The 23698-nt window shown below is 32.7% G+C and overlaps 4 protein-coding genes across 6 annotated transcripts; 2 read left to right on the forward strand and 2 right to left on the reverse strand.

Annotated features, from left to right (window-relative positions):
- Positions 1–1690: 1690 nt before the first annotated feature.
- On the forward strand, positions 1691–3170 carry LOC137807607 (LOW protein: nuclease-like protein). Its single transcript, XM_068608327.2, has one exon. It carries the CDS (start codon positions 1749–1751, stop codon positions 3000–3002), a length of 1254 nt encoding a protein of 417 aa, XP_068464428.1. The 5' UTR covers positions 1691–1748; the 3' UTR covers positions 3003–3170.
- Positions 3171–4042: 872 nt separating this feature from the next.
- Positions 4043–7742, reverse strand: LOC137807608 (calcium uptake protein, mitochondrial-like). Of its 2 annotated transcripts, XM_090299450.1 has the most exons (7): positions 7188–7742; positions 6602–6669; positions 6212–6435; positions 6020–6103; positions 5319–5526; positions 4599–4895; positions 4043–4510 (listed from the first exon to the last, which is right to left on the reverse strand). In XM_090299450.1, exons 1-7 carry the CDS (start codon positions 7513–7515, stop codon positions 4304–4306), a joined length of 1416 nt encoding a protein of 471 aa, XP_090155576.1. In that variant the 5' UTR covers positions 7516–7742; the 3' UTR covers positions 4043–4303. The 2 variants fall into 2 exon arrangements, with proteins under 2 accessions (XP_090155576.1, XP_090155577.1); XM_090299451.1 differs by lacking the exons at positions 4043–4510; positions 4599–4895 and having other exon boundaries at positions 5508–5677; positions 7188–7648.
- Positions 7743–10530: 2788 nt separating this feature from the next.
- Positions 10531–12937, forward strand: LOC137807611 (uncharacterized). Of its 2 annotated transcripts, none has more exons than XM_068608330.2 (2): positions 10531–11604; positions 12116–12937. In XM_068608330.2, the coding sequence occupies exon 1, from the start codon at positions 10727–10729 to the stop codon at positions 11570–11572; it is 846 nt and encodes a 281-aa protein (XP_068464431.1). In that variant the 5' UTR covers positions 10531–10726; the 3' UTR covers positions 11573–11604; positions 12116–12937. The 2 variants fall into 2 exon arrangements, with proteins under 2 accessions (XP_068464431.1, XP_090155578.1); XM_090299452.1 differs by having other exon boundaries at positions 12162–12937.
- Positions 11899–15129, reverse strand: LOC137807610 (protein NUCLEAR FUSION DEFECTIVE 4). The gene is made up of 4 exons (XM_068608329.2): positions 15062–15129; positions 14524–14962; positions 13256–14160; positions 11899–12813 (listed from the first exon to the last, which is right to left on the reverse strand). Exons 2-4 carry the CDS (start codon positions 14845–14847, stop codon positions 12327–12329), a joined length of 1716 nt encoding a protein of 571 aa, XP_068464430.1. The 5' UTR covers positions 14848–14962; positions 15062–15129; the 3' UTR covers positions 11899–12326.
- Positions 15130–23698: the final 8569 nt, after the last annotated feature.

Below are 23698 nucleotides of genomic sequence, written 5' to 3' on the forward strand. Positions count from 1 at the left end.
CCAAACTAAAATTAATTTTAACATTTTTAATTATTTTTTAATTACTTTTCTGTATTATAATTTTTTTATTCTTGACCTTCTTTTTATAAAAAATAAAAAAGTCAAGTAAGAATTTCGAAAATCGAATACTCATCTCTTTTCCATAGCAGGAAATACGCTGAAAATTTGACTATATGGGAGGGGTTTAAAAGATGATTTTTGACTAGTTCTCGACCTCTTCATCATTAATTTATTTTAAGGTAACATATTGACTTAACAACCTATTGGATGTTCATTAAGGTAGCCTTTATAATGTTGACTTGAAATGGTTTAAATTAGTGTAGTAAGAATAAAATTAAATATGAATTATTTATTAATTAATTATAAATTAATAAGAATAAAGTTTTGACCTAGTCATATAAATACTATAATGATATTTCTTCATGTACTCTAAGTTTTTCTTCTTGCACCCATCCAAAATGTGAATTGAAAAAATTAATTTAGAAGGTTTCAAAATCTAAGCACAACGTCTCATTCTTCTTTGTCGTTTTTGTTGTCACTGTTCAGAGCAAACGTGAGTGAGTATTCTCGGTGTTTTGGTGATTTTAGTGCGTTCTCAGTGAACAAAAATAAACATGTGTGTTTTTTGACGGTATTGCGGTGGTTAGTGGTTGGTTTTGGAAGGGTTGTTAGTCGAAGAAGAAAGATAATATTTGTTTTTTATTTTGCTTCTGCAATTGATCATCCATAATATTTGTGAAAATGAGAAATCCTAAATGAAATGGGGGAGTGCATGCATATTGTATTTTGGAAAGAACAATTTGTAACCTATTTTCAGAAAGGACATTTTGTAACCATTCCAGAAAACCCTTTTCGGAACACATTTTATGAACTTCAAATTTACCATTTCGAAAGTCAAAAAATGTGTTTTAGAAAGAGTATTCTAGGATGGTTTTTTTGTCTTTCGGATTTCCTATTCCGGAAACAACTTTTACTTACGGGTATTCCAAAATCACCCAAAACTATCAAGGGTAATTTAGGTATTTTAGAAAACATAAGAATGAAGGAAGAAAATATAGGAGTGTAGAAAGAAACACTCATACTATAAATAGCTGGCCCAATAAAACTAACAAAACTCGTTGTGTAATTGTATAAATAGGTAATGAAGTGAATAGATAGATGAATTTCATTTATGACACTTTTAATATTCAACTTACTTGTCGAAGTGTTTTTGCTTAAAAACTGAATAGCCTTGGTAAATAACAATTGAAGACTGAAAGAGAATTTATTGTTGTCATATCAAAGTAAATAGTTTAAGAACGATTTAATTTTGGACAAAATTTAGTTTTATCATTTTGGTATATTTATGAGATAAATGCGAAGAAAGATTTAGTGGATCATTTTGTTCTTGGTAGAAAGATTTTAGTGGATCATTTTGTTCTTGGTAGAAAGAACTAAAATGATAAGGTAACAACCTCTCCAAATTTATGAAAGTTAAGTTGCAAACTCTACTTGAAAAAATTCTTTAGGTTTTATACCAGCTGAGCTAAAGGATTTGTCTTAAGTTTGATTTTAATGATAGTTGTTGTTGGTTAATGTGTTGTATATGATGTTGGGAATGACAGTGAAATTGATTTTAACAATGAGATATTATTATTTATTATTTAAATATTTGTGAAGGTAAATATTGATGAGAAGTTGCTAAAAAAGTGGTAGTGAGGACTAAAAATTAACATTGAAGAAATCAGGAAGAGAAGAAGTGGTGAGTGATGGCCAAAAAGCGGAAGGCGAAGAAAGCCCTGAATGTAAAACACCACCACCATTTCCAAACCCAAAACCTCGCCGCTTTAATCTCCCAAGTAACACACGCATCGCACTCCTTCCTATCCCACAACGACGTCGTTCTCCTCCCTTCCCAATCCCTCCGTCTCGAATCCCTAATATCATCCCTCATTTCCCTCTCTCCACACCCCAAACTCTCACCCCTTCTCTCTCCGCCCCACCGCGACTGCTGGTTCCGCCGCTTCTGCTCCCTCTCCGATTCCAGATGGCTACACGCCTTTCGCATGTCCAAGCCCTCCTTCTCCCACCTCCTCCACCTCCTCTCCCCCTCCCTCGCCCCATCCTTCCCCCACATCGCCCCAGACTGCGTCCTCGCCGCCGCTCTCTTCCGCCTCGCCCACGCCGCCCCCTACGCCGCCCTCGCCCGACGCTTCGGTATCGCGCCGTCGGAGGCATGCCGCGCCTTCTTCGCGGTCTGTAAGGCGGTCGTCGGCAACCTGGGACACCTCTTCGAGCTTCGCACCGATTCCGAGAGGGTTGTGGTGGGGTTCGGCTGGAGTTCTCTCCCGAATTGTTTCGGGGTCTTAGGGTTCGCTAGGTTCAGAATTGACGCTTCGTTGTTGGGTGAAAATGGGTGCTTGATGGTTCAAGCGTTGGTGGACTCGGAAGGGAGGTTCTTGGATGTCTCAGCTGGGTGGCCAAGTACCATGAAACCCGAAACCATTTTGCGTGAAAGTAAGATTTATCACGAGGTTGAGGAATCCAAGGAATTGTTGAACGGACCGTGTTATAATCTGAACGACGGTAATTTGATTCCTCCGTATATTCTGGGAGAATCCTGTTGTCCCCTTTTGCCATGGCTTTTGACGCCTTATAACAGAGTGAATGAGGAGGATAGTTTTGGTTCGGCGGAGAGGGCTTTCAATTGTGCTCATCGCGATGCAATGGAGTTGGTTGGTGATGCGTTTGGGAGGCTTCGTTCCAGGTGGCAGCTTCTTGCGGCCTCGAGGAAGTGGAAGCTAGAGTGTATTGAGCATTTGTCGTTTGTGGTTGTTGCTGGCTGTCTGTTGCATAATTTTGTTGTCAAGTGCAATGAGGAAATGCCGGATGAAGGGGTGGGAAAGGGTTGCATGGAAAAGGAAGAGGGTTTTCCTGCTTTTGATGGGGTGGGAGAGGAGAATGCAGTGAGGGTGAGGGATGCACTTGCTATGCATTTGAGTAGGATGAGTTCCAGAAAATGAATATATGGTATACGTATTTTGATTGGTTAATGTGTTTTTGGGAATTGCTGGCAAGTGTCACTTGCAGTTTGGAAACCATGTATGGCATCAGTTCCATTATATTTCATTCATTGCCTTCTTGTGTAGTATTGATGAGCTGTTTTAAAAAATTGGCACAAAATTCTCTCCGATTGTGTGGAACCCAATTAGAATTTAATTTCTGGGTTTGCTAGTGGAACCATGGTTAGTACAAAGCATAAAATCTTTTTAGTGACAGACACTATTTATTTATTTATTTTTAACCTGATTAGCAAACAATCATTCAAATTGTACTTCTCAGGTGCTTCCAGAATTGTCTTCGATGAAGTGGTAAAACCAAGTTCGGTACTTATCACTATTAAAAATGTGTAGAACTGCTGCAATTACATTTATGTTAACCTATAAAAACAGTGCAAAGCTCACATAAAAACTTTCATGAGATCAGCCTCCCTTTTTTCCCATCATACTCGTCAGTGGTAAAGGACACGGGTGGTTACTAAAGAAAAGCAATACAACTTTTCTGCTGTAGAGGTCCACAAAGAAAAGGGCGTTGAACCTGACAAGTGGTTGTATCACTTGTGTGCTACATTTAATACTTCCGGGTGCCTAATCTAGGAAGTTGAGGAGGGACTCCTCCTAAATTTGTTATCAGAAAGATCCAAAGGCTCGGTTTTGTCATGTTAGTTGTCAATTCAAGTTCATGCAAGTTATTGTCCTAACCTTTGAAAGACGTCAAAACCACCCTCGGAATTAATTATGAAAAACTTATTGCCAAGTGCAATTTTGCGATGGATCAGTGTAGTAGTAAGCGAGCACCCACCAGGGTTGGTAAAATTTTAAATAATTTAGGTGAAGTCTTACGTTAAACTTTATTGTCGTGGTTGTAGAAATAATGTAAATTTATCCAGATCTTAATACTAGTGGTCCTTAAATAATTAAAACTTTCTTCTTAATGTATTTTCTTTCCAAAAATTTGTAATGAATTTGCTGTTTTACTCATTTAGTGTTAACTCTTACTAGCATTAACACTGAAAGGCAATAGTTAATATTTAAGGGGTAGCTGGAGAGAGTATGTACAAATACACGAAGCTTGGGCACCAAATATTGGCCAAAAAATATCTAACACTGTACATTTTGTGAGTAGATAGCAGCCGGTTATGGTGTGTCAGCGTCGGCAAATCTCCATTTCTACGGGAATCAATCTACTACCAGATTCCCTAAATGATGCTGCATATGGTTGAATTCATTACAGTAACAAGATGGATACGTGCGAACGTGTTCCATCATAGTTGAAGGTTAGTAGTTGGACAGTTCTTTACACACTTCAACCAGCAAGTTATTAAACCCTTGAAGCCAGAACCTGATGAAATATCCTCCCTTCTTTGTAAAACTCTCACAAACTCACTTACACTTAGGTTTCCGTCACGGTTAGCATCAAACACATGAAAAATTATGTCAACCACTTTATCCGTAATACAGACACCACAAACCTGCATAAATAGAACATATAACACGTAAGAAGTTATTCGTGAATTCAAAATGGTTTTGATTTAGTTTGGCATAGGGAGATATTAGTACGTTAGACGCTGCTCTCTGAAAATCAGTTTTTGTCAACACCCCATTAACTTTTCCATAACTGAATATGGCCAGAGAAAAGGATTGCAACTTCTTGCGCAATTCTGCAAAATCTTGAAACTCCCTATATGTAAGCCTTAAGTCTCTTAGTTGCTGGTCCCTGTTTAATTCTTCGACCCTATCCAGCAGTTTGCTTATGTGATTGACGTCTGCAGATGCAACCAAGGACAGGGCAAAATCTTTGGCTGAAATGCTTCCTCTTTTATTGTAGTCATAATGGGAAAACTCTAACCTCAAGATCTGTAAATTAAATTAGAAGAGCAGTGCAATGTTAATCATGAAATATTTCTGCAATCTTTAAGGATGCACAGTCACGCTGATTCAAAAACTAGAGTTTTCATCAAGTTTATCAACATATTTTGGTGAAGTTGAGTTCAATTTTTCAGCGGACGTTCTAGTTGCTAACAAGATGGTTGAGTCTTATTGTTATGGAATATAAAACAGAGATCGCGATCAATGAAACAAGTAAATAGTTCGTACAAAAGAATCTGACACATCATCATATAAATCAAAAACTTAAAACTCGTTATTTCTTCATCATATATTGCACAACATGTTTATTCTCAGTGTAAGACTTCTTCACCCACATTTACCACTCCAACACTTACCATAGCAATGAGACATTCCAAAGATAGCAAAGTAGCAAACCGTAAACTCACATACCTCATCATGCAGCTGTCTTAAGAATTGAACAAATCTTTCATGTTGTAAGCATGAATTTCCATGTTTACCAAAAAAATACTCCAAGAGACCCCCGTTTTCTACCGAATCTTTACTGCCAAGGCGTCGTCCATCTCTGTGATTTGCCCCTTGTCTGTTTCGTGACCGCATCAAGGCCATCACTTTCTTGAATTCTCGCCTGTCTATTTCACTGTTGACAAACTCCTCTTAAAAATGTTCAGATATCCAAAACTTAAAACAAAAATCCAAATTCTTATTCAGACAGATCTGACTAGTAATCCCAATCCGTTTGACATTGTAAGATGTAACTAAATCTTGTCTACTGTTGTCTGTCTTCATGCCTGTTTCAATTTATATCTTAATTATATAGTAGACTCGATATGTTACGTGCTTAGTGCTATACAGAGAATGTTATATTAGAGTTTCCTTAACAGTAATACGATTGAGTTTTAGATTCTGAGCAATCCAAAACACTAATGGTGTAATCAAAAGATGGAAGTTTGCATTTTGATTTCTTCAACCAAGGGATAGTGGACTCTACATAGTAAAAATATCCATATCTAAATTATGGATAGTTTCACTAGCGTGTGCGCATATACCGTAAAAAGAATCATTGATGGTACAGCTTCATGTAATTTGTAAATACAGCTTACGACATTTGGAAGGAAAGGAGAAGTTCTTACCCGTTGTTATCTATGTCAAACATTTTAAAAGCCACTGAAAAGCTGGACTCTGGTATGCTGAGGAGAGTAACAAAAAATATATACCTGGTCTCAAGAAAGAAGAACTTTTGTTATCCAAATTACATAGCATCAGTACTGAGCAGTTGTTATGACAGAAGTTTCAAGCAAACAAAAAAGACAACAAATACTCACTCCGCAAAGGAAATGAGTCCATCATTGTTGGTGTCAAAGAGCATAAAAAACTGTGAAGGTTCACACTGCAACTCTCCAGGAACCTGCTCCCCTCTTAGAAAACCCTCTCTAACACGGGTTGATTCAGAAGGTGGAAAGACTGGAACAATGGCACGCATCAAATCTGCAGGTGTCATAAAAACCTCACCACCAGGGGATCGAACAGATGCAAAGTACTCGAAAACCTGCACTTAACACGGTGTCTCATATAACTCGAAAGTTTATCAAAGATATTTTCCTAAATGAAATATGCCATAGCAACAATTCGCTGCCTTTTAAGCTAAAGAAAGAAAAACAACAACAACATCATGGCTTATCATTATACAAACACGTCATGACAAGATTGTTTACCTTTTCAGGTGGGCTCAGCATGCGAATGCGTTTTTCATAATTAAAGAATACTCTTCTTCTATAGTTATCTGCATCAAATCAGAAGCATAACAAATCTAAATATTTGCAACAAAGCAAATAAATTAAGAAATAAACTACAAAAATCCTATCTCTATTTATTAGACTTGACTGTAGATATGAGTTTGGAAATAATGATTACTGAACACAATAATACATATCCCAATTACAATAAAACTATTAAATAACCATTTATTTAATATAATATTTAAAATTTAAGATACAAAGAAGTTACCAGTGTTATATGTTTTTCTTATAAAATTCATATATATCTCATCATAATAATAATTTTATATATATATATATATATATATATATAAAAGTTTCGATATCAAAATCAAGAAGAAAAGAAAACATTCAGCTTTGCAAATTTATCAGGAAATCAATACATGTCACTAGACATCTTGCTTCACCAACTGAACATGGTTTCGTGACATTGCAAATTGAAATTTAAAATAGGAAAATCAGAACAAAAAAATGTAATAAAGATACAATCTGCAATGTAAAACATTGATGATTAGGTGGGTACCGTTAAAGAGAAACCTGGAGGGTTTGCTCTGACGCTTTTGTTGGAGCTGATCCTGATTGGCAAAATCAGAAAATGACTGAAGAGAATTGGCACCAGGAGAAGACAAAGAGGACCAATACCAAAAGCCTAAGGTGGAGCCAACAACCACCATCCCAGAAGTGATTGCTTTAAGAAAGGTATCAAAGTCTCTGATCCTCTCCTCACCATGCGTAGGCCCAACAAAGGAGCTGAAAGAAGAAGATGATGAGGTGGAGCCTTGTGATTGGCTGCAGAACGACCTTACGTTATGCCGCAGAGAAAGTTGAAATTTTCTACCCAAAGAAAACATGCTAACGTTGATCAGTTGAGACTAATGTGAAATTGGGACGACGACAACAAGACAGAATCTATGGAGAGTGAACCGTGGTAGAAGTATGTGCATGCAGGGATCCGATGTTATGTCGCGCAGAGGAATTTGAGGGAACAATGAGAAAAAACGTTGGAAAGGAACAGTTGTTGTTGATTCAACCAGGATTCTATGTTTGTACGGGTGGAACGCGAAATGTGTGGTCCTTTGACTCGGATTCTATGTTGCATTGTTCATTAATGTTCACCATTTCTCCCATCATGCATGGACATCCACAATTCATCATTTTTAATAAATTGCTCCCTCTTCTAATTTCATAATATTTCAAATATTATGTTGCTTTTTCATTATAATTTTATATCATAAAGAATTCAAGTTTTAGGGAAAACAGTAATTTACGCTTTTATTAAAAAATATAAATATTTTTAACCAAGCAAACATAGTTTAGACAATGCTAAAACTTATAGTTCTTAAAGTTTACAATTCTCCAAAATCATGAGTTGTTGATGTGATATAAATTTCCTTGTAAGAAACGTCATTGAATTTCTTCTCCATACCATAGGATACTAATAAATAAAACTCCTTAAACAGGAATGGTACTCACATGAAATAAACCTTGAAACAATATCTCACTTACACTTTCTTATATTAATTTATCTTGTGTGGGTGAACCTTGTTTCCTTCTCTTAAAAGCTAGAAAATAATTCATACCATTTACAACCACTCGGAGTTATTTATGAAACTGATAAAAATGTCAATATATTATTACATAGTTATATGTTTTGCATGCAACTAGTATTGTATAGTTACACATGACAATAATACACGTAACTACAAGAAAATCATTAAATAAAAAATAATTTTAAAGATAAAAAATATTAATTATTATAATAATTAAATTAAAAATTATTTTAAAAATTAAAAAAATTTATTGATTTTTAAATTAATTTTTATTATTGATAAATAATTTTAAATTAGTATCTAATTAGCAACCAAGATTTTAACTACCAATTATTTAAATTTTAAATTTGATAAAAAAAACCTTAACACCTAATTAAATGTCAATTTAAAAATTATTTATTAATAATAGAAACTAATTTAAAAATCAATAATTTTTTTAATCTCTACAATATCTCTAATTTAGTTAATGTAATAATTTTTTTTTCTAAAATTGATTTCTATTCAATAATGATTTTCTTGTTGTAGTGTATATTAAAAAAATAATTTAAGTTAATATTTTTTTCATACAAGTCTATAATTGTAATTTTAAAATCTTCAAAAAAAAATAATTAAATCCCAATCATAAATTATTTGGTTTCAGTTAAGCAAAAGATTATTTATATGTTGACTCCAGAGCTATATTACAACTAAAAAAAATATTATATTACAACTGAATAAACAATTATTGAAATGTGAATCCATATAAAAAGATTAACCAAATTTGAATTACATTATTTGAGATGACAAAGTGATATTTTTCACTTATTCAGTTTAAATGATAAAAAAATTAATTATGATTCTTTAATATTTTAAACTAATTTAACCTTAAAGTTGGAATTGAATACTTTTAATCTATGTTGAGGGTGATGCATCTAGTATTGATTTTAGATGACATTAATAATGCACAAATTTTGAGATAGTAGATATGCAGAGAAGTATAGGTCTACATTAAGGAAGTAGTAGTGGTGTGCCCCCTTCCCTTTCATAGTTTTGGTCCATTTCTCTAAACAATCAATTCACCATTAATATCTCACATGATATGGGTTGGATTCTGAGTTCTCTGTCAACCCCAGCTAAGCCATAAAATTTACAAATCAAGATCATAGACCAACCATGGCTACAAGCTTTGATTGAAGGAAATCAAACAAAGTAAATGATGTTTATGTTTAGGTGGCAAGGGTGATGGATGATTAAAGAAAATGATAATTTGTAATGAAATTCAATTTCTTTTCATAATTTGTTTAGTCATAACCCATACTTTGTTGAGTTCAGTTCAGATTATTCTCATAAGCTGTTAAGTCATACAGCAATTGGACCAATGACAAATCATTTTAGCTATAACACATATACTAAAATTTGTGAGGATGAACTTTTTATCTATGAAAACTTCATGGAATTACAATTTTTTTTTGTATGTTAACAAGATGTCATATCAATTGTCAAGGACGGTGGCTTGTGCAGCAGGGCATTTTGATTTGGACCAAACCAGGGGATGTAACTGCACACTTAGCAGGTAAGTTGCCGTGTTCTTGGGCTTCTGAAATGATTTGATGCCATTGGTTTGCTACTACAGTGGTTTCAGCACCCTATCTTCTGCCATCAAATTATGTGGTGGAAGGACATTGCCCCACCAACTGTGACTTCATTGAACCCATTACTTCATTGCATCATAGAGAAGACTGACATGGGATGCTTACCAAGATAGTTATTATTCCTAGTCAATTTATATGGCTCCTCTTCCCCTACTGTTTTTCTTGTATACACTACTGCTATCTAATTAAAGTGGCAGGTATGTGCTAATTAGTGGGTCTTTGGACTTTTTCTTCGCCAAAATAGGTAGTAGGTTTACCAAATTGATTTGCCTTAACTACTTTCCATTTCATGGGCCCTTTCATGCCTTTAATTTAACTTTTAACCCCATGTTACTCAAATCTTAAGCCAAGCACTGTCTTAATCTAAGTGACTAAGCACCACAAAGATACACTATTATTGGATATTTTTAACCCAGTTCATGTTCATGTTCACTTCCTAGTTCCTAGTTCTAAGTGGGTGGTAGTTGTTACCTGCATAATATGGCTGCAATAGGATCTAACTTTGAGGATTAGGACCTTTTGTAATATTCTCATAACCCCTACACTCTAATGCCCGTGAACCTTCCTTACGATAATATGTCAAAAAATTCTACAGTCGAAATTATTGGCTGTTGTCACTCTCAATGTCAACTACCATCCAAATTTCATCATCATAAAAAAAAGCAAAAAAGCAGGTAGTGGAAGCAAATGGTCTGAAAAACCAAAATAAATAGCCTTATACCGACCACATTTATCATTTATACACTGATTCTCATATCTCAATTTTCCACACTCCACCCCTCCTTATCTATCTATATCTATATTCCTTATATATCGCGATGCCCACCTCAAACCTTAGCATATCCTACCCTTTTGGCACTACTCCATCACCATCATAACCCATGGACTGGTTCTCCTGGCTATCCAGAACCACTCTTGAGCCTTCTTTAATCTACGACTATGGCCTCACCTTTGCACGCAATGAGCTTCAATTGGAAGATGCTTGCTACTTTAACCACGAGTTTCTTCAGAGCATGGGCATCTCAATTGCCAAGCACAGGCTAGAGATTCTGAAGCTTGTGAAGAAGGAAGGAGGAGGAGGAGGAGGACGTCCGAAGAAGCTCTCTGGGGTCATCAAGAAGTGCCTTAGGAAGTGCATGAACAAGTTTGTTTCTCGTGATGATGATCATGTAGTGAAAGGCGTGCCCTCCTTGACGCATGTGTCAATGGCACCACCTGAGATTAATTGGTATGAAGGGAAACTGAGAGGGTCAACGGTTGTGAGGAAGCAACAAGAAGGGAGTGAAGATGGTAAGGAAGAGAAGCCTCTGCCTGTGCCCCCCGTGTACAGAAGCAGAACCATAGCACTTTCAGGACCTTTGGATGGCAGTAGAATCATGCAAGACAAAATGCTCCACAACAAGGCCTTGAAGCTATCTGGACCACTTGATGGAAGAATGCATGAGAGAATGATCATCAACTCTAATAGAAGCCCTTTAATACCTAGGCCTTTGGATGCAAGATTTGTAGCCACAACAAAGAGTCCAAGAGTCTCAGGGCCTCTGGATCCAAGACTCATGGCTGCTGAGATCAAAAGCCCAAGACTGCCAAGGCCTTCCGATTTCACAAGGGCTGACATTGAAAGCCCAGTGTCTTACAGTCCTTATAACAAGCCCAAAGCTGATTTTGATTATGATGATGATCACACACTCTGGCCTTCACTGTTTCAAGATCTGAAACCAACTTGATTTTGTTTTTGCCATTCCTTTTTTCGTCGATGGTGAGTGCAGCTTACGTTATTATTCTATTCTTTTTCTTTCATAGGTATATCATGATACAAACTTAACAACCACCAATTATCATATGAAGTCTCATGTTTTTGTCACAACGCTTTCTTTTATTCCTCGTCCCTGCTTCTCCGACCACTTGTTAATACATTGTTATTAAGGTCGTCATTTCATACTACAAGGTAACTCCTAGATGTAGACAACCAACATTTAAGTTTATTTATGTTATGGGTTTTACCTTTGGGCAAATATATAAATAGGAAAAAATTTATCTTCACAGACACACATTGAGATAAGATAACGTAATCTTCCTTCAAAGGAATTAAGGCTAAAGTCCAAATATCACTTTCAGGGACACCAAACTAAAAGTAAAAGCTACCATGTTACATTTAATAATAACTAACACATGTTAAGCTCCTTCTTTGTATAACTATCATCACATAAATAAATTATTGTTCCAAGCATATCTGATAGATTAATTACCCTACAACCATGTGTATACAGATCACGTATCACACATGCTTTTTCCTTTACAATTCTGACTGGCCAGCATCATATCCCAACATGGTCGGTCACACGTTTGAAGCCAACATTTCTTGGCATGTTGGACATGTTGAGCATGTAATGGCAGACCAGGAAAAAGCAGCTACACAACACAGGTTTGTCTATAAAATAAACTGTGGTGTGCTTTATTTGTTTTCAAGTTCAGTACTTTTTAGTGGCCTGGAGTTTGAGGTAGCTTGAAAGAACCCCCGGAATAAAGCATTTGGTAAACGGGCTTAATTCTTATAGTCAAGATAATACTGGAGAGGGTACCCACAACACACACACCAGCCAGAGTAAAAAAGGTTAGCTGAAAACAACTTGGACCCATACATGCAACACTTGAAGCAATGAGACCTTCACCATGTTGTTTTGCTGCCTCATTATCATATATGTGTCCTGCTAGAAGAGCCGAGAAAAGTAATGCACCAAGTGGATTCCCCAATCCCATGAAGTTGCTCAACAAACCGAAGTGTTTCAAACCAAAAAGCTCCGAAACAGTGGGAATCACTATGGAAAATTGCACGCCATAGCAGATACCAAGAACTGCAATTGCAGGATAAAGGGTTCCATTGATAGCATAGGCAAACACAAGGTACAAGAACATCATAATCATCTGCGTGCATGTCATCCAAATTGTCCTTGGAATAGTTTTTGTCCTGAAAGTTGTCAAAATAATCATACTTTATTCATGGGTCGTCACTGATTTTTAGATGACAAAAAAAATGAATACATGTGTATAGAAAAAGTTACTGTAAATTATATATTTATTTAGTTTTATAATAATTGTCTTAAAAAGTATATTATAACAATTTATGAATGACTGATATATAACTATTAAATTCTAAAAATAAACATCCACTTCAACTCAACATAATCACTACCTACATTTACTTTCACAAATTAGAAAAGTCTACTCTATAGCCTCTAAAAATAAACATACACTTCAACAACACAATTGCTACCTACTTGTGGTGGACAAAACTGCAGATAAATGGTGCTAGTCAAAAGTAGCACGGCATCTAATTATCTGAAATTTTTACAAAGTGATCTCTTAACTGATATGGTTGAGTAAAATCTTAACTGAGAATAATTACTTACCTGACAAAATGTTCTGAAACAACTCCTCCACCCAGCCGACCCACAAAATTGAAAAAGCTGAATAGTGACAGCAAAATTGTGGTATCTTCAATACCTTGTGCAATGCCTATTTGAGCCAAATTATTCAGAACAGTAACCCCGGTTCCAACACCAACAAAGTAAACAAAAAACAGTAGCCAGAAATCTGCCTTTACGAGAGCCTCAGTGAACTTAAAATCTTCCCCTCTCTTGGGCCTTCTCTTCTTCCTCACTGCCCCCTCACCCTCAGCAAGAAGCATGGCCACCTCCGCTGAACCATCCACATCGTTAAAACCTTCAAGGCCACTGGTTGATGAAGATGATAGCAAGGGCTCTATGTTGTCCACCTTGCCATCGACAACCAGAAAGTCGGAAGATTCAACATGTTGCTCTGGTGTTTCTGATATAGATGCTTTTCTGGGACACAGTGTCATCTTTATAGGGATAGCAAGAGGAGCCAAGAGAAGGAGAATCATCACAGCCAGTATAACATATGATACCGTATCACTCGTGGAGACAAAGTTGTCAAGTATTGTTGTTGCAAGTAAGTATAAACCCAAGGCTGCACTAAAACCTTGGATGAACAGAAAATGCCTGTTTTCAGAAGAATCTTCACCAGAAGCCGGAGTGCAAGGCCGAACAAGAACCATGGTACTGAAGCATAAAACAGGAATACCAATGGCAAGGAACAACAGGAAGTTGGGTGAAGAATTATGAAAACCCATGCTGTAAATTTCCGTAAAAACTGCAGCACTGAGTCCCGAATAACCTTTCAGGACTCCTGCAACTGTGCCTCTACTGACAGGAAAATTTCTCATGTTGGTGACTAGAACAGCAGTAGATAACCATGCACAGCTGTTGGTAGCTACAGCAAGTGCAAGCCATAGCTGCAACACCATAGATAAAAAGAGGTGATAATGAACTAGGCCATTTCAATAGCATGCACAGCCTAACAAACAATTTTCTATTTATAACAATTATTAAATAATAATACAATGAACTAGAAATAAAAAAGAACAAACATGGAATCTCAATTTCAAGCAAACATGGAATCTCAATTTCAAACAAACTATAAAATGTTTGATACTATGTTTTTCTATCCTACATAATTCCTTTCATTTCTCAGATCAAGTTTGTATATAGATATTAAATACCCAACAATCAATAAGGCAATAAAACAGAACTGACTCACAGAAAAGAAAAAACAGAATATTTTTTACATAAAGTTAAAAAGATATGAAGATAGTTACCAGTATGAAAGGAACGGAATCAAATGTTTTAGAAATAGCAAGCCAGAGAAAACCAAAACCAAGGAATGATAAGAGACCGCCGATGAGAAGAATGAGCCAAGGGGGGAACTTGTTGCAGGCAAGACCCGGAAGAATGCCAACATTCTCACCAATATCATTGGCAACACCAAGCAGGGTGATTTGGCTCTGGTTGAAACCCAAAACGGATTTCAAGGAATGAGAGTAGAGAGGAAAAGTGTAGCCATTTCCTGAACAAATCTGAACCCACACTGCAGCTCCAAGTCCCACCCAAGGTGGCCTTTTCCCTCCCTTCACTCTCAACATTTCCCTCACTTCTGCTCAACAGTAGCACACACTGAACACAAAACACCAAAGACCGTTCCTTCCCAAAATGGAGAACCAAAAGAAAGCATATGGTGAGAATAAATCGAAAATAAACCTGTGGGGGTCACAATGGAAAAGGACCAAAAGTTCAGTACAGAAGTAAAAAAATAATATTATACAATTTGTTTGGAGCAAAGGTTTGTGATGAATTTACTTTTGAGGAAAATGATGATTTATTATATTCCTCAACACTTCCGTGAAGAGACCGTGTCTGTAGTAAGTAATTGGGTTGGGTACAAAAGTGTTTTAAATATGGTTGTGCTGATGTTGGTGAGATGCACCTTCCTTGAAAGCTGTTTTTCCTACGCTTAGTTTGGATTGTTTGTTTTTTGGGCAAAATACTAACCTGTCCCAAGCTATGTGTAAAGTGATTTTAGGATCTTTCCTATTCGTATAAGATGGCTGGTCACAAAAGTGTTTTTTCTTTAAAATAACTCAAAGTTACATAAATTTCAATATATTGTTTTCATTTTTCTATAATTATCATTTTACATAAAACCATAGCCATGTTGCTGGAATTATGTACTGGTTTTGATATTCAACAGCAAAATAAAATAGTTAGGTCGTCGATTTTGAAAAATTGAGAGAAATGAGAAATAGATGGTAGAAGCTAAATCTGAATGAATGGGGTTGAATTTGGATTTAACAGCCTGAATCCACAGAAAATTGATGAGTATGACATTTCAATGGAATGAGTCAAGTGCTTCAATCACCCTTTTGATATTTCCAATACAAAAAAGAACATCAACTTTTATTTTCATATTTTTTTAACTCAATTATCATAAGATTTCATTTTCTATTTTAATTACACAAATTAAGTTTTTCAAGTACTATCTTTGAGTATTTATAAAAAATAAATTGTTAATACACACCACAACACCTTACATGATTTTCATTGGCTCGTAATAATGAATATGGCATTCACTTCTTTTTTCAATAGTGGATTTTTAATAAAAAATATTCTTTTTATTGATCATTTTGAAATTTTAAAATAATCTTTTTGAATTACACTTTTAATTTAATTAAATAAAAAAATAAAAATTGAGTATGACAATAAAGCGAAAATAAATAAATAAGTGTATAACACGTAACTTATTTAAAGCTGAATAAAAAAATAAAATAATTAAATGTTTTCCTTAAATGAAAAGAATCTTAAAACCAATATATTTTTTAAGAAACAAGAAGTACAATAAATTTTATTAATTCGAATAATAGAGTTATATGTTTTTTATTTTACCTAGTTCTCTCTTCATTTGTGATGATAAACGCAAGTAAAAATCAGTATAATGACTCCAGGATATAATAAAAAAAATATGTTTTTTAAATTCTAAAAAAACTTATAAAAAATGGAACCATTTAGTATAATAATAACTTGAAACCATAAAATATTTCGTCTTTTAGGAAATATATGATAATTATATAAATATATATATAAATGTATAAATATATTATAATTATATATATAAATGTATATGTATAATTATATCCATTACTACTCGGGAATTATTTGGTGATTATATTTAAAAAAATCTAAATTAGATTCTAAATTCTGAAACATTAATAATTTTTGTTACTGGAGAATTCAGACTCAAATATCATGAGTACAAATAATTTATAACTAGTTGACATATTAATAATACAGGGCTAAAGGGGTAATTAAGTATTATTATTATTATTAAAATAATATTTTCATTTTAGTATATATTATTATAAAATAAAAATATTAGTATCATAATCACGAGTCTTGTGACTGGCATGTCTTTTAAGATATATACAAGAAGGATAAATATTTTATTCTGTTTAGATTAGTATTAGTAACAATACATATAATTGAATTTTAATTGTGTATTTCTTACAAAACATCTCGATTTTTTTTAAATAGATGTTTAATTCAACACTCGCTTTGATATTTCTATCACATTCTCTTATAACTCAATAAAAATATTTTTTTTTTCTTTAAGATCGTATTTAAAACTACCATTCATAAATCTAACATTGGTTAATTTACTCAAGCATCAACAATTTCTTATAAGAAATAACTAAAAAAATTTCAAAATTACAATAATTTATTTAAATATGAACAATTTATTATCTTATTCTTTTAGGAATAACTAAGGATGTGTTTGAATTGGAGAGGAGATTTGAGAAATTGGATGGATAAATATTTGAGAGAAAAATGTGAAGAAAGTGAGTGTGTTTGGAGTAAGGTATGTTAGAGTAAATGTGTGAGAAAAGTTTATTAAAGGTTGTGAATTATGAGATGGATGTGAGAAAATTTTAAATATTTTTAAAAATATAAAATGTAAGTTTATAAATTTATCTTTGTCTTTAAAAATATTTAAATAATAAAATATAAAATATTTTTGTATAAATTTGAGTTAATTAATTTTTTTTAATTATTTTAAATATGGTTGAATAATTATTTTTTAAAAGAATACGAGTTTCTTATCATTCTGGAAACATGAAATTTTTTCATATAAATATAATAAGTTTGTAATTAATGTGATAAGTGTGATTGAATTTTTTTTTTAATTAATAAAATATTAAAATTATTTTTATATTTTAAAAAAACTAATTAATTAATTTATATATTTATTAAAATTAAATAATAATTTAAATATAAATATTAAAATAATAATATTTAAAATAATAATAAAATTATAAAAAATAATATTAATTAAAATAATAATAATGATAATAAATAGACATTCTTTACACCTTTAATCAAATATCCTTCACAAACTCCTAAATAAAAGACTTCACGACTTTCGTCTTGAAATCATTTTTTCCAAATAATTGTTAATTAGAGTTTTCTAAACATTTTATATAAAAATAAATAAAGTTTGTTATTTGAGTAATCATTTTCATTATCGATCAATATATTGGAAATGTGAGATTATATTAGTTACATAAATCGGACAAAAAAAAGTTATACCTCAAGTGAATATCCTAATAAATAAATAACAATAGTTTTCTTGAGCTAACTTCTTAAGAGTGTGTATGAAATGAACACCATTTTTTTAAAGTCTTCAATGAAAAATAAAAGAATCTTTCTACATACATATTTGATTAAAAACATAAAATTTAGATAAATTAATTGGATATTTGATAAATAGATAAAAAATCTTCAAAACTTCCTAAAACATTGTATTTCTTCACATTTTGAGTTAACTTTTTTTCATCTATAGTTTCGTCATTTTTCTATATTACTTTTAGCCACCTCCACCTTAAATTATTTCCCTTTAAGTGAATTAAGTTCTGGAAGTGACTAAGAAAAATTGAGATCACCAAATCATTTGCGTCTTTGTGACGATAATGTTATCAATAACGATTAAAATATTTCATATTCAATTATGGAATAATCGTAAAATTTATAAAATAATTATTTATTTCACGTGACTTGAAGACAATTCCTAGAATCGGTTAATATACGTTTATTATGATCGGTTCGAGGATGACCTATGACCCTTGGCTAGTTGGGTTTATGTCCGTCATGGTCAATTTAAATTTAAGTGTACGATAAGACCTAACAGTTCAACAAAAATAACTATATAAATCAGACCCATTTTATGCTTAATAAGCCAATAAACGTGGGAAAAAAAATGGTCGAGTTCGGTTTTTAACCCATAAAAAATTATCAGTTAAACTATATTTTTGTCATAATAATTCGCATAAGTTTCGAGAATCTCGAAACATTAAGATATTATCCAGAAAAATTAGAAAATATTTCACGTGTAATAAAAGAAAAAATTCAGTTATTTAGAAAGCACTTTGTTATTGATATGGAAGGGGATCTCTACCTAGAACAAATAATAAAATTATATATATATATATATATATATAATACACGTTTTTTTCTTCTTTAATCCTATGAGGTATTCTTAATAATAAAAATATCCTAAGAAAACTTTTTACACATCACTCTTAGGAGACAAGAATAAAATTAGTTTATATACATATATTTTTTTAACTCTGATACATTTTTCAAAGACTGTCGCTCATAAAATAGTATGCATGCGCAGAAACTATACATATTAAAAAAAGAACTATTGAAAGAAGAACATTTACAATTAAAATATACATTTATCACCGTCAATAGAAATTGAAACTTTCGAAATTATCAAATATTTGAATGGTATAATATATATGGAATAATTATCAGGGCCTTTCATTGGAAAACCTCACAGAAAATATATGGGGTTAGATATTGTTATCATTAGGTATTTAAAGCGTTGAAGTTTACTCATTTTGATGCACAGGAAAATTTTATGGAGATTAGGCTAGATTTAACAATATAAAATTGTATTTTACCGATAGTTTTAATTATTTTTTTCAAATTTCTTTGAATATTAATACATAACTCAGTAATTTATTAGAGATAAATATATTAACACATTATATGAAGTTTTGAATATTTTTATTTATTGTGAGTAGATTTCAGTCTTTTTCAACCAGAGATAGTCCAAAATTTACATGCAACTCGTTCTGGTTCAGACCTACACTGGAAACCACCGTCACGGGAACCACCAACTCTTTAGTTGTTATTCATTTTTATTTATTTGTTATTCATTATTTTATTATAATCAATTGTTTTCAAGAGAAAATATTTCTTTTAAATGTCAACAATTTTTAGTGTTTTCTTTACATGGAAAACTTTTCCTCTTTTTATTTTTCCACTTTTACCTTCCAACCCTCTCACTTGTCAACGAGGGAGTCTAGTTCAATCCAGAAAACAAGTTATGGTAAAATTTATGACCTATATTTAACTTTTATGGAAAAACAAAGAAAATTATTAGCTTTCACTTTCTTCCTTTCACTCTCCCTCTTTTTTCACTCTGCCAAACTCACTATAAAAAATTCAAAGAAATATTGTTTTAAACAAATTTTCACAGATATGCTAAAAACTGATTTTTTTATTTTTTTTTTATGTTTAAACAAATTATTCAGTTTTAACTTAAAGTTTTCTTTTACTTTCTTACCTTTTTTTTTTCAAATCAACTTTTATGGTTTTTGGGACTAATCAAATATAATAAATTATTAATATTTCAAAACACAGTTGAAGGTGAACAGCCCTTGGTTTCAAATATGTGGTTTTTCTTACAATAGTATGTAGGGTTGGTTGGTTTAGACAGTTAAAAGTTGGGTTTTGAATAAAACATGTTTATAGAAATTACTTCCTGCACCCTATTAATTTTGACCTGCACTCTCAGTTTTTTGGAATTCTAATTTTGCCCCTGCGACTTGTATTTGAAACTGGTGTCGTTCATGGAAACGGTGCATTCTGGTGGTTGCTGTAAGGAGGAGAAATGATTCCGGCAAGCGTTGATGGAGGTTGTGGTAGATTGTCAAAGTCAGAGAGAGGGGCAGAATCGCAAGGACAACAAACAGAGAAGGGAGAAATTGGGATAAAAACGCAGGGAGAATTCAGAAGCGTGGGGGAAACCAGGGGAAGAAAGAAGGGAGAAAAAAATTAGGGTTAAATTTGAAAACAGCATAAGGTTAATTATTATATTTTACACCTTTGAGGAGGTGAAGGTTTAAATTTGCAGGAATGAAGAAAGCAATTGCCCATGTTTATGCTTTAAAACCCTAAATCCAAATGCAATCTTGGGCCACCAAAAAGTTCGGTAAGATTTATGTGCAATGGCCCATTAGTATCAGGGTTTTCTAAATAAATATGAGCCAATTGCTTCCTCCACCCAACACTTTTAAAACTGCACCCAACACAATTTCAAAAAATTCCGAAAAAATACCCTTTATTCCGGAAATGAAAATTCAGAATTGAAAATAATGCATATTATTGTGTTCCAGATATAAAAATCCAGAAAAAAAAAATCCAAAATTGAAAATAATACATTCCAAAAAAATTTATCTGAAAGAAATTATTGTGTTATAAAAAAAAATCCAGAATGTATCCCATTTTTAAGGGTATTTTCGTCTTTACTCCTGTAATTTGGATGCAGTCCTATTGTGCAGGAAGCAATTGCCTAAATGTGAACATATACACTGCTTTTTCAGGGCAACAACCGGTAAGAAAATTGGACCCACCACACACACAATTACCCAATTTTGTCACCTTGGAGTGTGAGCTTCTAAGGCCAATTATTTGATAGTTATTTTAATTTTTTTAAATTACAATTCTTAAAATTTGAGAACAATTAAAAAAATCGAAAGAATCTTCTAGTATTATTTTAAAGTGACTCCCTACCCTAAATCATATCGTGCATGTAAGTGACCATTTCATAATTTTAAAACTATACATTACGTGCAGTTAAAGGGACCCTTTATATAGTAAATGTTGTGAAGCCAATATTTGATGGAGTTTTAGTTTAAGCTGTATTGTTTTTGCTGCTGCTGCTAATAGATAATTTAATTACAATTAAATTATATAATGATTAGCTTAATTATTATCAATAAGAGTGATTTCATCGTAATTGATTCAATATCAATTAAAAAAGTAATTTAAGACGATACAAAATTGTTTTTGTTATATTATGAGATTGTCAAAGAGTTAGAAATATACATTCGTAAAAAAACAAGTTGGGTCTTAACACTAATTGGGCCCCATGGGCCTTTCATCCTACCACACCCAACCAGTTTTTGCTTCCTGCACCCCCACCATTAACAAAAAACGATTAAAATCCTCACTGCATCACTTCTGCCGTTATCATTGTCGTTACTGCATCATCGCCGCTGCAGAAGAAGAAAAAAAAGAAGAGAACGAGAACGCCGCAGAGAAAGAAGGAGAGAGAAAGCTCGTTTAGAAAAAATTCATCTGAGGAAACGTATTCCATAAATTATTATATAAGTGTCACAAAGCTTATTTTAGAAATATTGTTTTAGAATGTATTTTATGTATTCGGAAAATCTGTTACGAAAATCTTATTCTAGAAAACCCGTTCAAAATTTTGTTTTGAAAATTGTTGGGTTATGGGTATTGGCCAACCTTTTCTCATTTAAGTAGGAGATCGATGTAAATGAATAATGTAAAGAAAATAGAATAGGATGAAGATTTATATTAATTAATATTAACCAGGCAGTAAAGAGAGAATCATAGCGGCAGACAAAGGGTTAAGACTTACTCTATATATATTAGGTAAAATCTCACATATAGACAGATCACAAATTAGGTTAAGAACACACTTGTTCTTGATTACCTTGAATGTTCTGGGTTTAGATTTCTAATTGGTCTATCTAGAACTAAATGATGTGCTAGAATCCCAAAAAGCAAGTTCTGGAAAATTTATAGATTAAATAGTCCGAAAGTCACTTAAAAAAAGAGAGTAAAAGATCATTTTGAAAATTGTGGAGGTGCATCGAGAAATTGTGGGAGTGCAGGAAGTAAATACCCACCCAACTGCCAACAAAAAAAAAAGGAGGTAATTTTTTAACACTAAGTAATTACTATATAATTCTGGAATCATATATTTCCTTATGTAGAAAAGAATAATATAAGTGTTGTTGGACAATATTTTTAGAAGTTCACAAAAATTTATCAAAAGAAAAAGAGTATCACTATATATTAAAAAGATTGAATAAAAAATATCTTCATCTATAATAAGAAGATAGAGTCGAAAAGAGTGAGTAACGAAATTATACGAAAAAAAGTACTAAAAAAAGAATAGATATGCAAATGAGTGAGTTATTAGTGAGTTTGTTGAAGAAGTGGGTCATATATTGCCCCGTCTTTCATTTGTAAAGTTTTCCCACCAAACGGTTTCCATTTTGAAATGCAAAAAAACAAACATTACCACGTATACTGAAATTCGACGACACGACCACATAGGAAATTGAGTTTTAGGCTTCCATTCTAAGCATAGAACGACAAATAGTTTGTTAATTATGCTGGTGTCGAATCAATTGCTCTGCAGAGGATGAATCATATCGGGAAGCATCTCATGTACTCTCAATTATTTACTTCTACAACACCATCCTCATCCTCATGATTTCTTTTTTTCCATTATCTTATTTTTTTATATAATTTATTCATTTAAATTGTATGATTGTTTGTTTAAGATATTTTTTTCAGATTAGTTAGGAAAGTTATATATAACGTTTAATAAGAAAGTTATGGTTAGATTTATGCCTAAGGGTTGAATCACTCCTAAAATAATTCATATTTATTTATTTTTATTATTGAAGTAAAAAGTGATTCAAACTTTCAAACTTGTTATTTTTTTGTTAATATCTATAATTTTTAGAATAAATAATCCAATATTGTATATAAAGATTTTTTTTTCTAACAACTCTATCTTCGTTGCGCAATTACAAGAAGTTATAGTGATGGTTTTTCTTTTGTCATTTTCTGTACGAATATAATATAGTGATTGTTTTGTTATTTTTATTTTCATTATAACATTCTTATCATTATCTGATATTACTTATATGTTATGATCCAACACTTGTTTAGATTTTACTTATGAAATCATTCCATACAGATTGAGGAGACGTAGAAACAGAAAGAGAAATAGCAGAAACGATAGATATCCATATAAGGAAACAAAAGCTTTGTCCATAAAGACACGTCGTATTCGAGAGGTTCAACCTTATCTGCTTATCCACTTTTGTTTGTTCCAGATCATCTTCTTCCCCTGCAACTTTTATTATGCCATGCATGCCCAGTTCAATGAATCAATAATGGGGACCCTCCCTTTTGTTTTCTTTTGAAAACCAGCAACTTCTAACACCGTTTTGTAAATCCATGCTCACTATTTGATTTGACGTTTACAACACTTAATTTATGGTTCAAGTTATTTAAAATTGTTTTCATAACACTTTTTTTAATTTTAAT

This window comes from Phaseolus vulgaris, chromosome 3 (genome assembly GCF_051622355.1).
Source record: "Phaseolus vulgaris cultivar YP4 chromosome 3, ASM5162235v1, whole genome shotgun sequence".
Classification (NCBI taxonomy): Eukaryota; Viridiplantae; Streptophyta; class Magnoliopsida; order Fabales; family Fabaceae; genus Phaseolus; species Phaseolus vulgaris.

Bases quoted from the DNA above. Each gene is read 5' to 3' on its own strand.
- LOC137807607 (XM_068608327.2), top strand. From the start codon at position 1,749: ATGGCCAAAAAGCGGAAGGCGAAGAAAGCCCTGAATGTAAAACACCAC.
- LOC137807610 (XM_068608329.2), bottom strand. From the start codon at position 14,847: ATGTTGAGAGTGAAGGGAGGGAAAAGGCCACCTTGGGTGGGACTTGGA. The intron at 14,161-14,523 runs GTAACTATCTTC...ATGGTGTTGCAG, and splicing joins ATTCCGTTCCTTTCATACTG to CTATGGCTTGCACTTGCTGT. The intron at 12,814-13,255 runs GTAAGTAATTAT...GACAACTTTCAG, and splicing joins GTTTCAGAACATTTTGTCAG to GACAAAAACTATTCCAAGGA.
- LOC137807611 (XM_068608330.2), top strand. From the start codon at position 10,727: ATGGACTGGTTCTCCTGGCTATCCAGAACCACTCTTGAGCCTTCTTTA.
- LOC137807608 (XM_090299450.1), bottom strand. From the start codon at position 7,515: ATGTTTTCTTTGGGTAGAAAATTTCAACTTTCTCTGCGGCATAACGTA. The intron at 6,670-7,187 runs GTACCCACCTAA...GATTTGATGCAG, and splicing joins CTCCAGGTTTCTCTTTAACG to ATAACTATAGAAGAAGAGTA. The intron at 5,527-6,019 runs GTAAGAACTTCT...GTTTGTCAACAG, and splicing joins TTTGACATAGATAACAACGG to TGAAATAGACAGGCGAGAAT.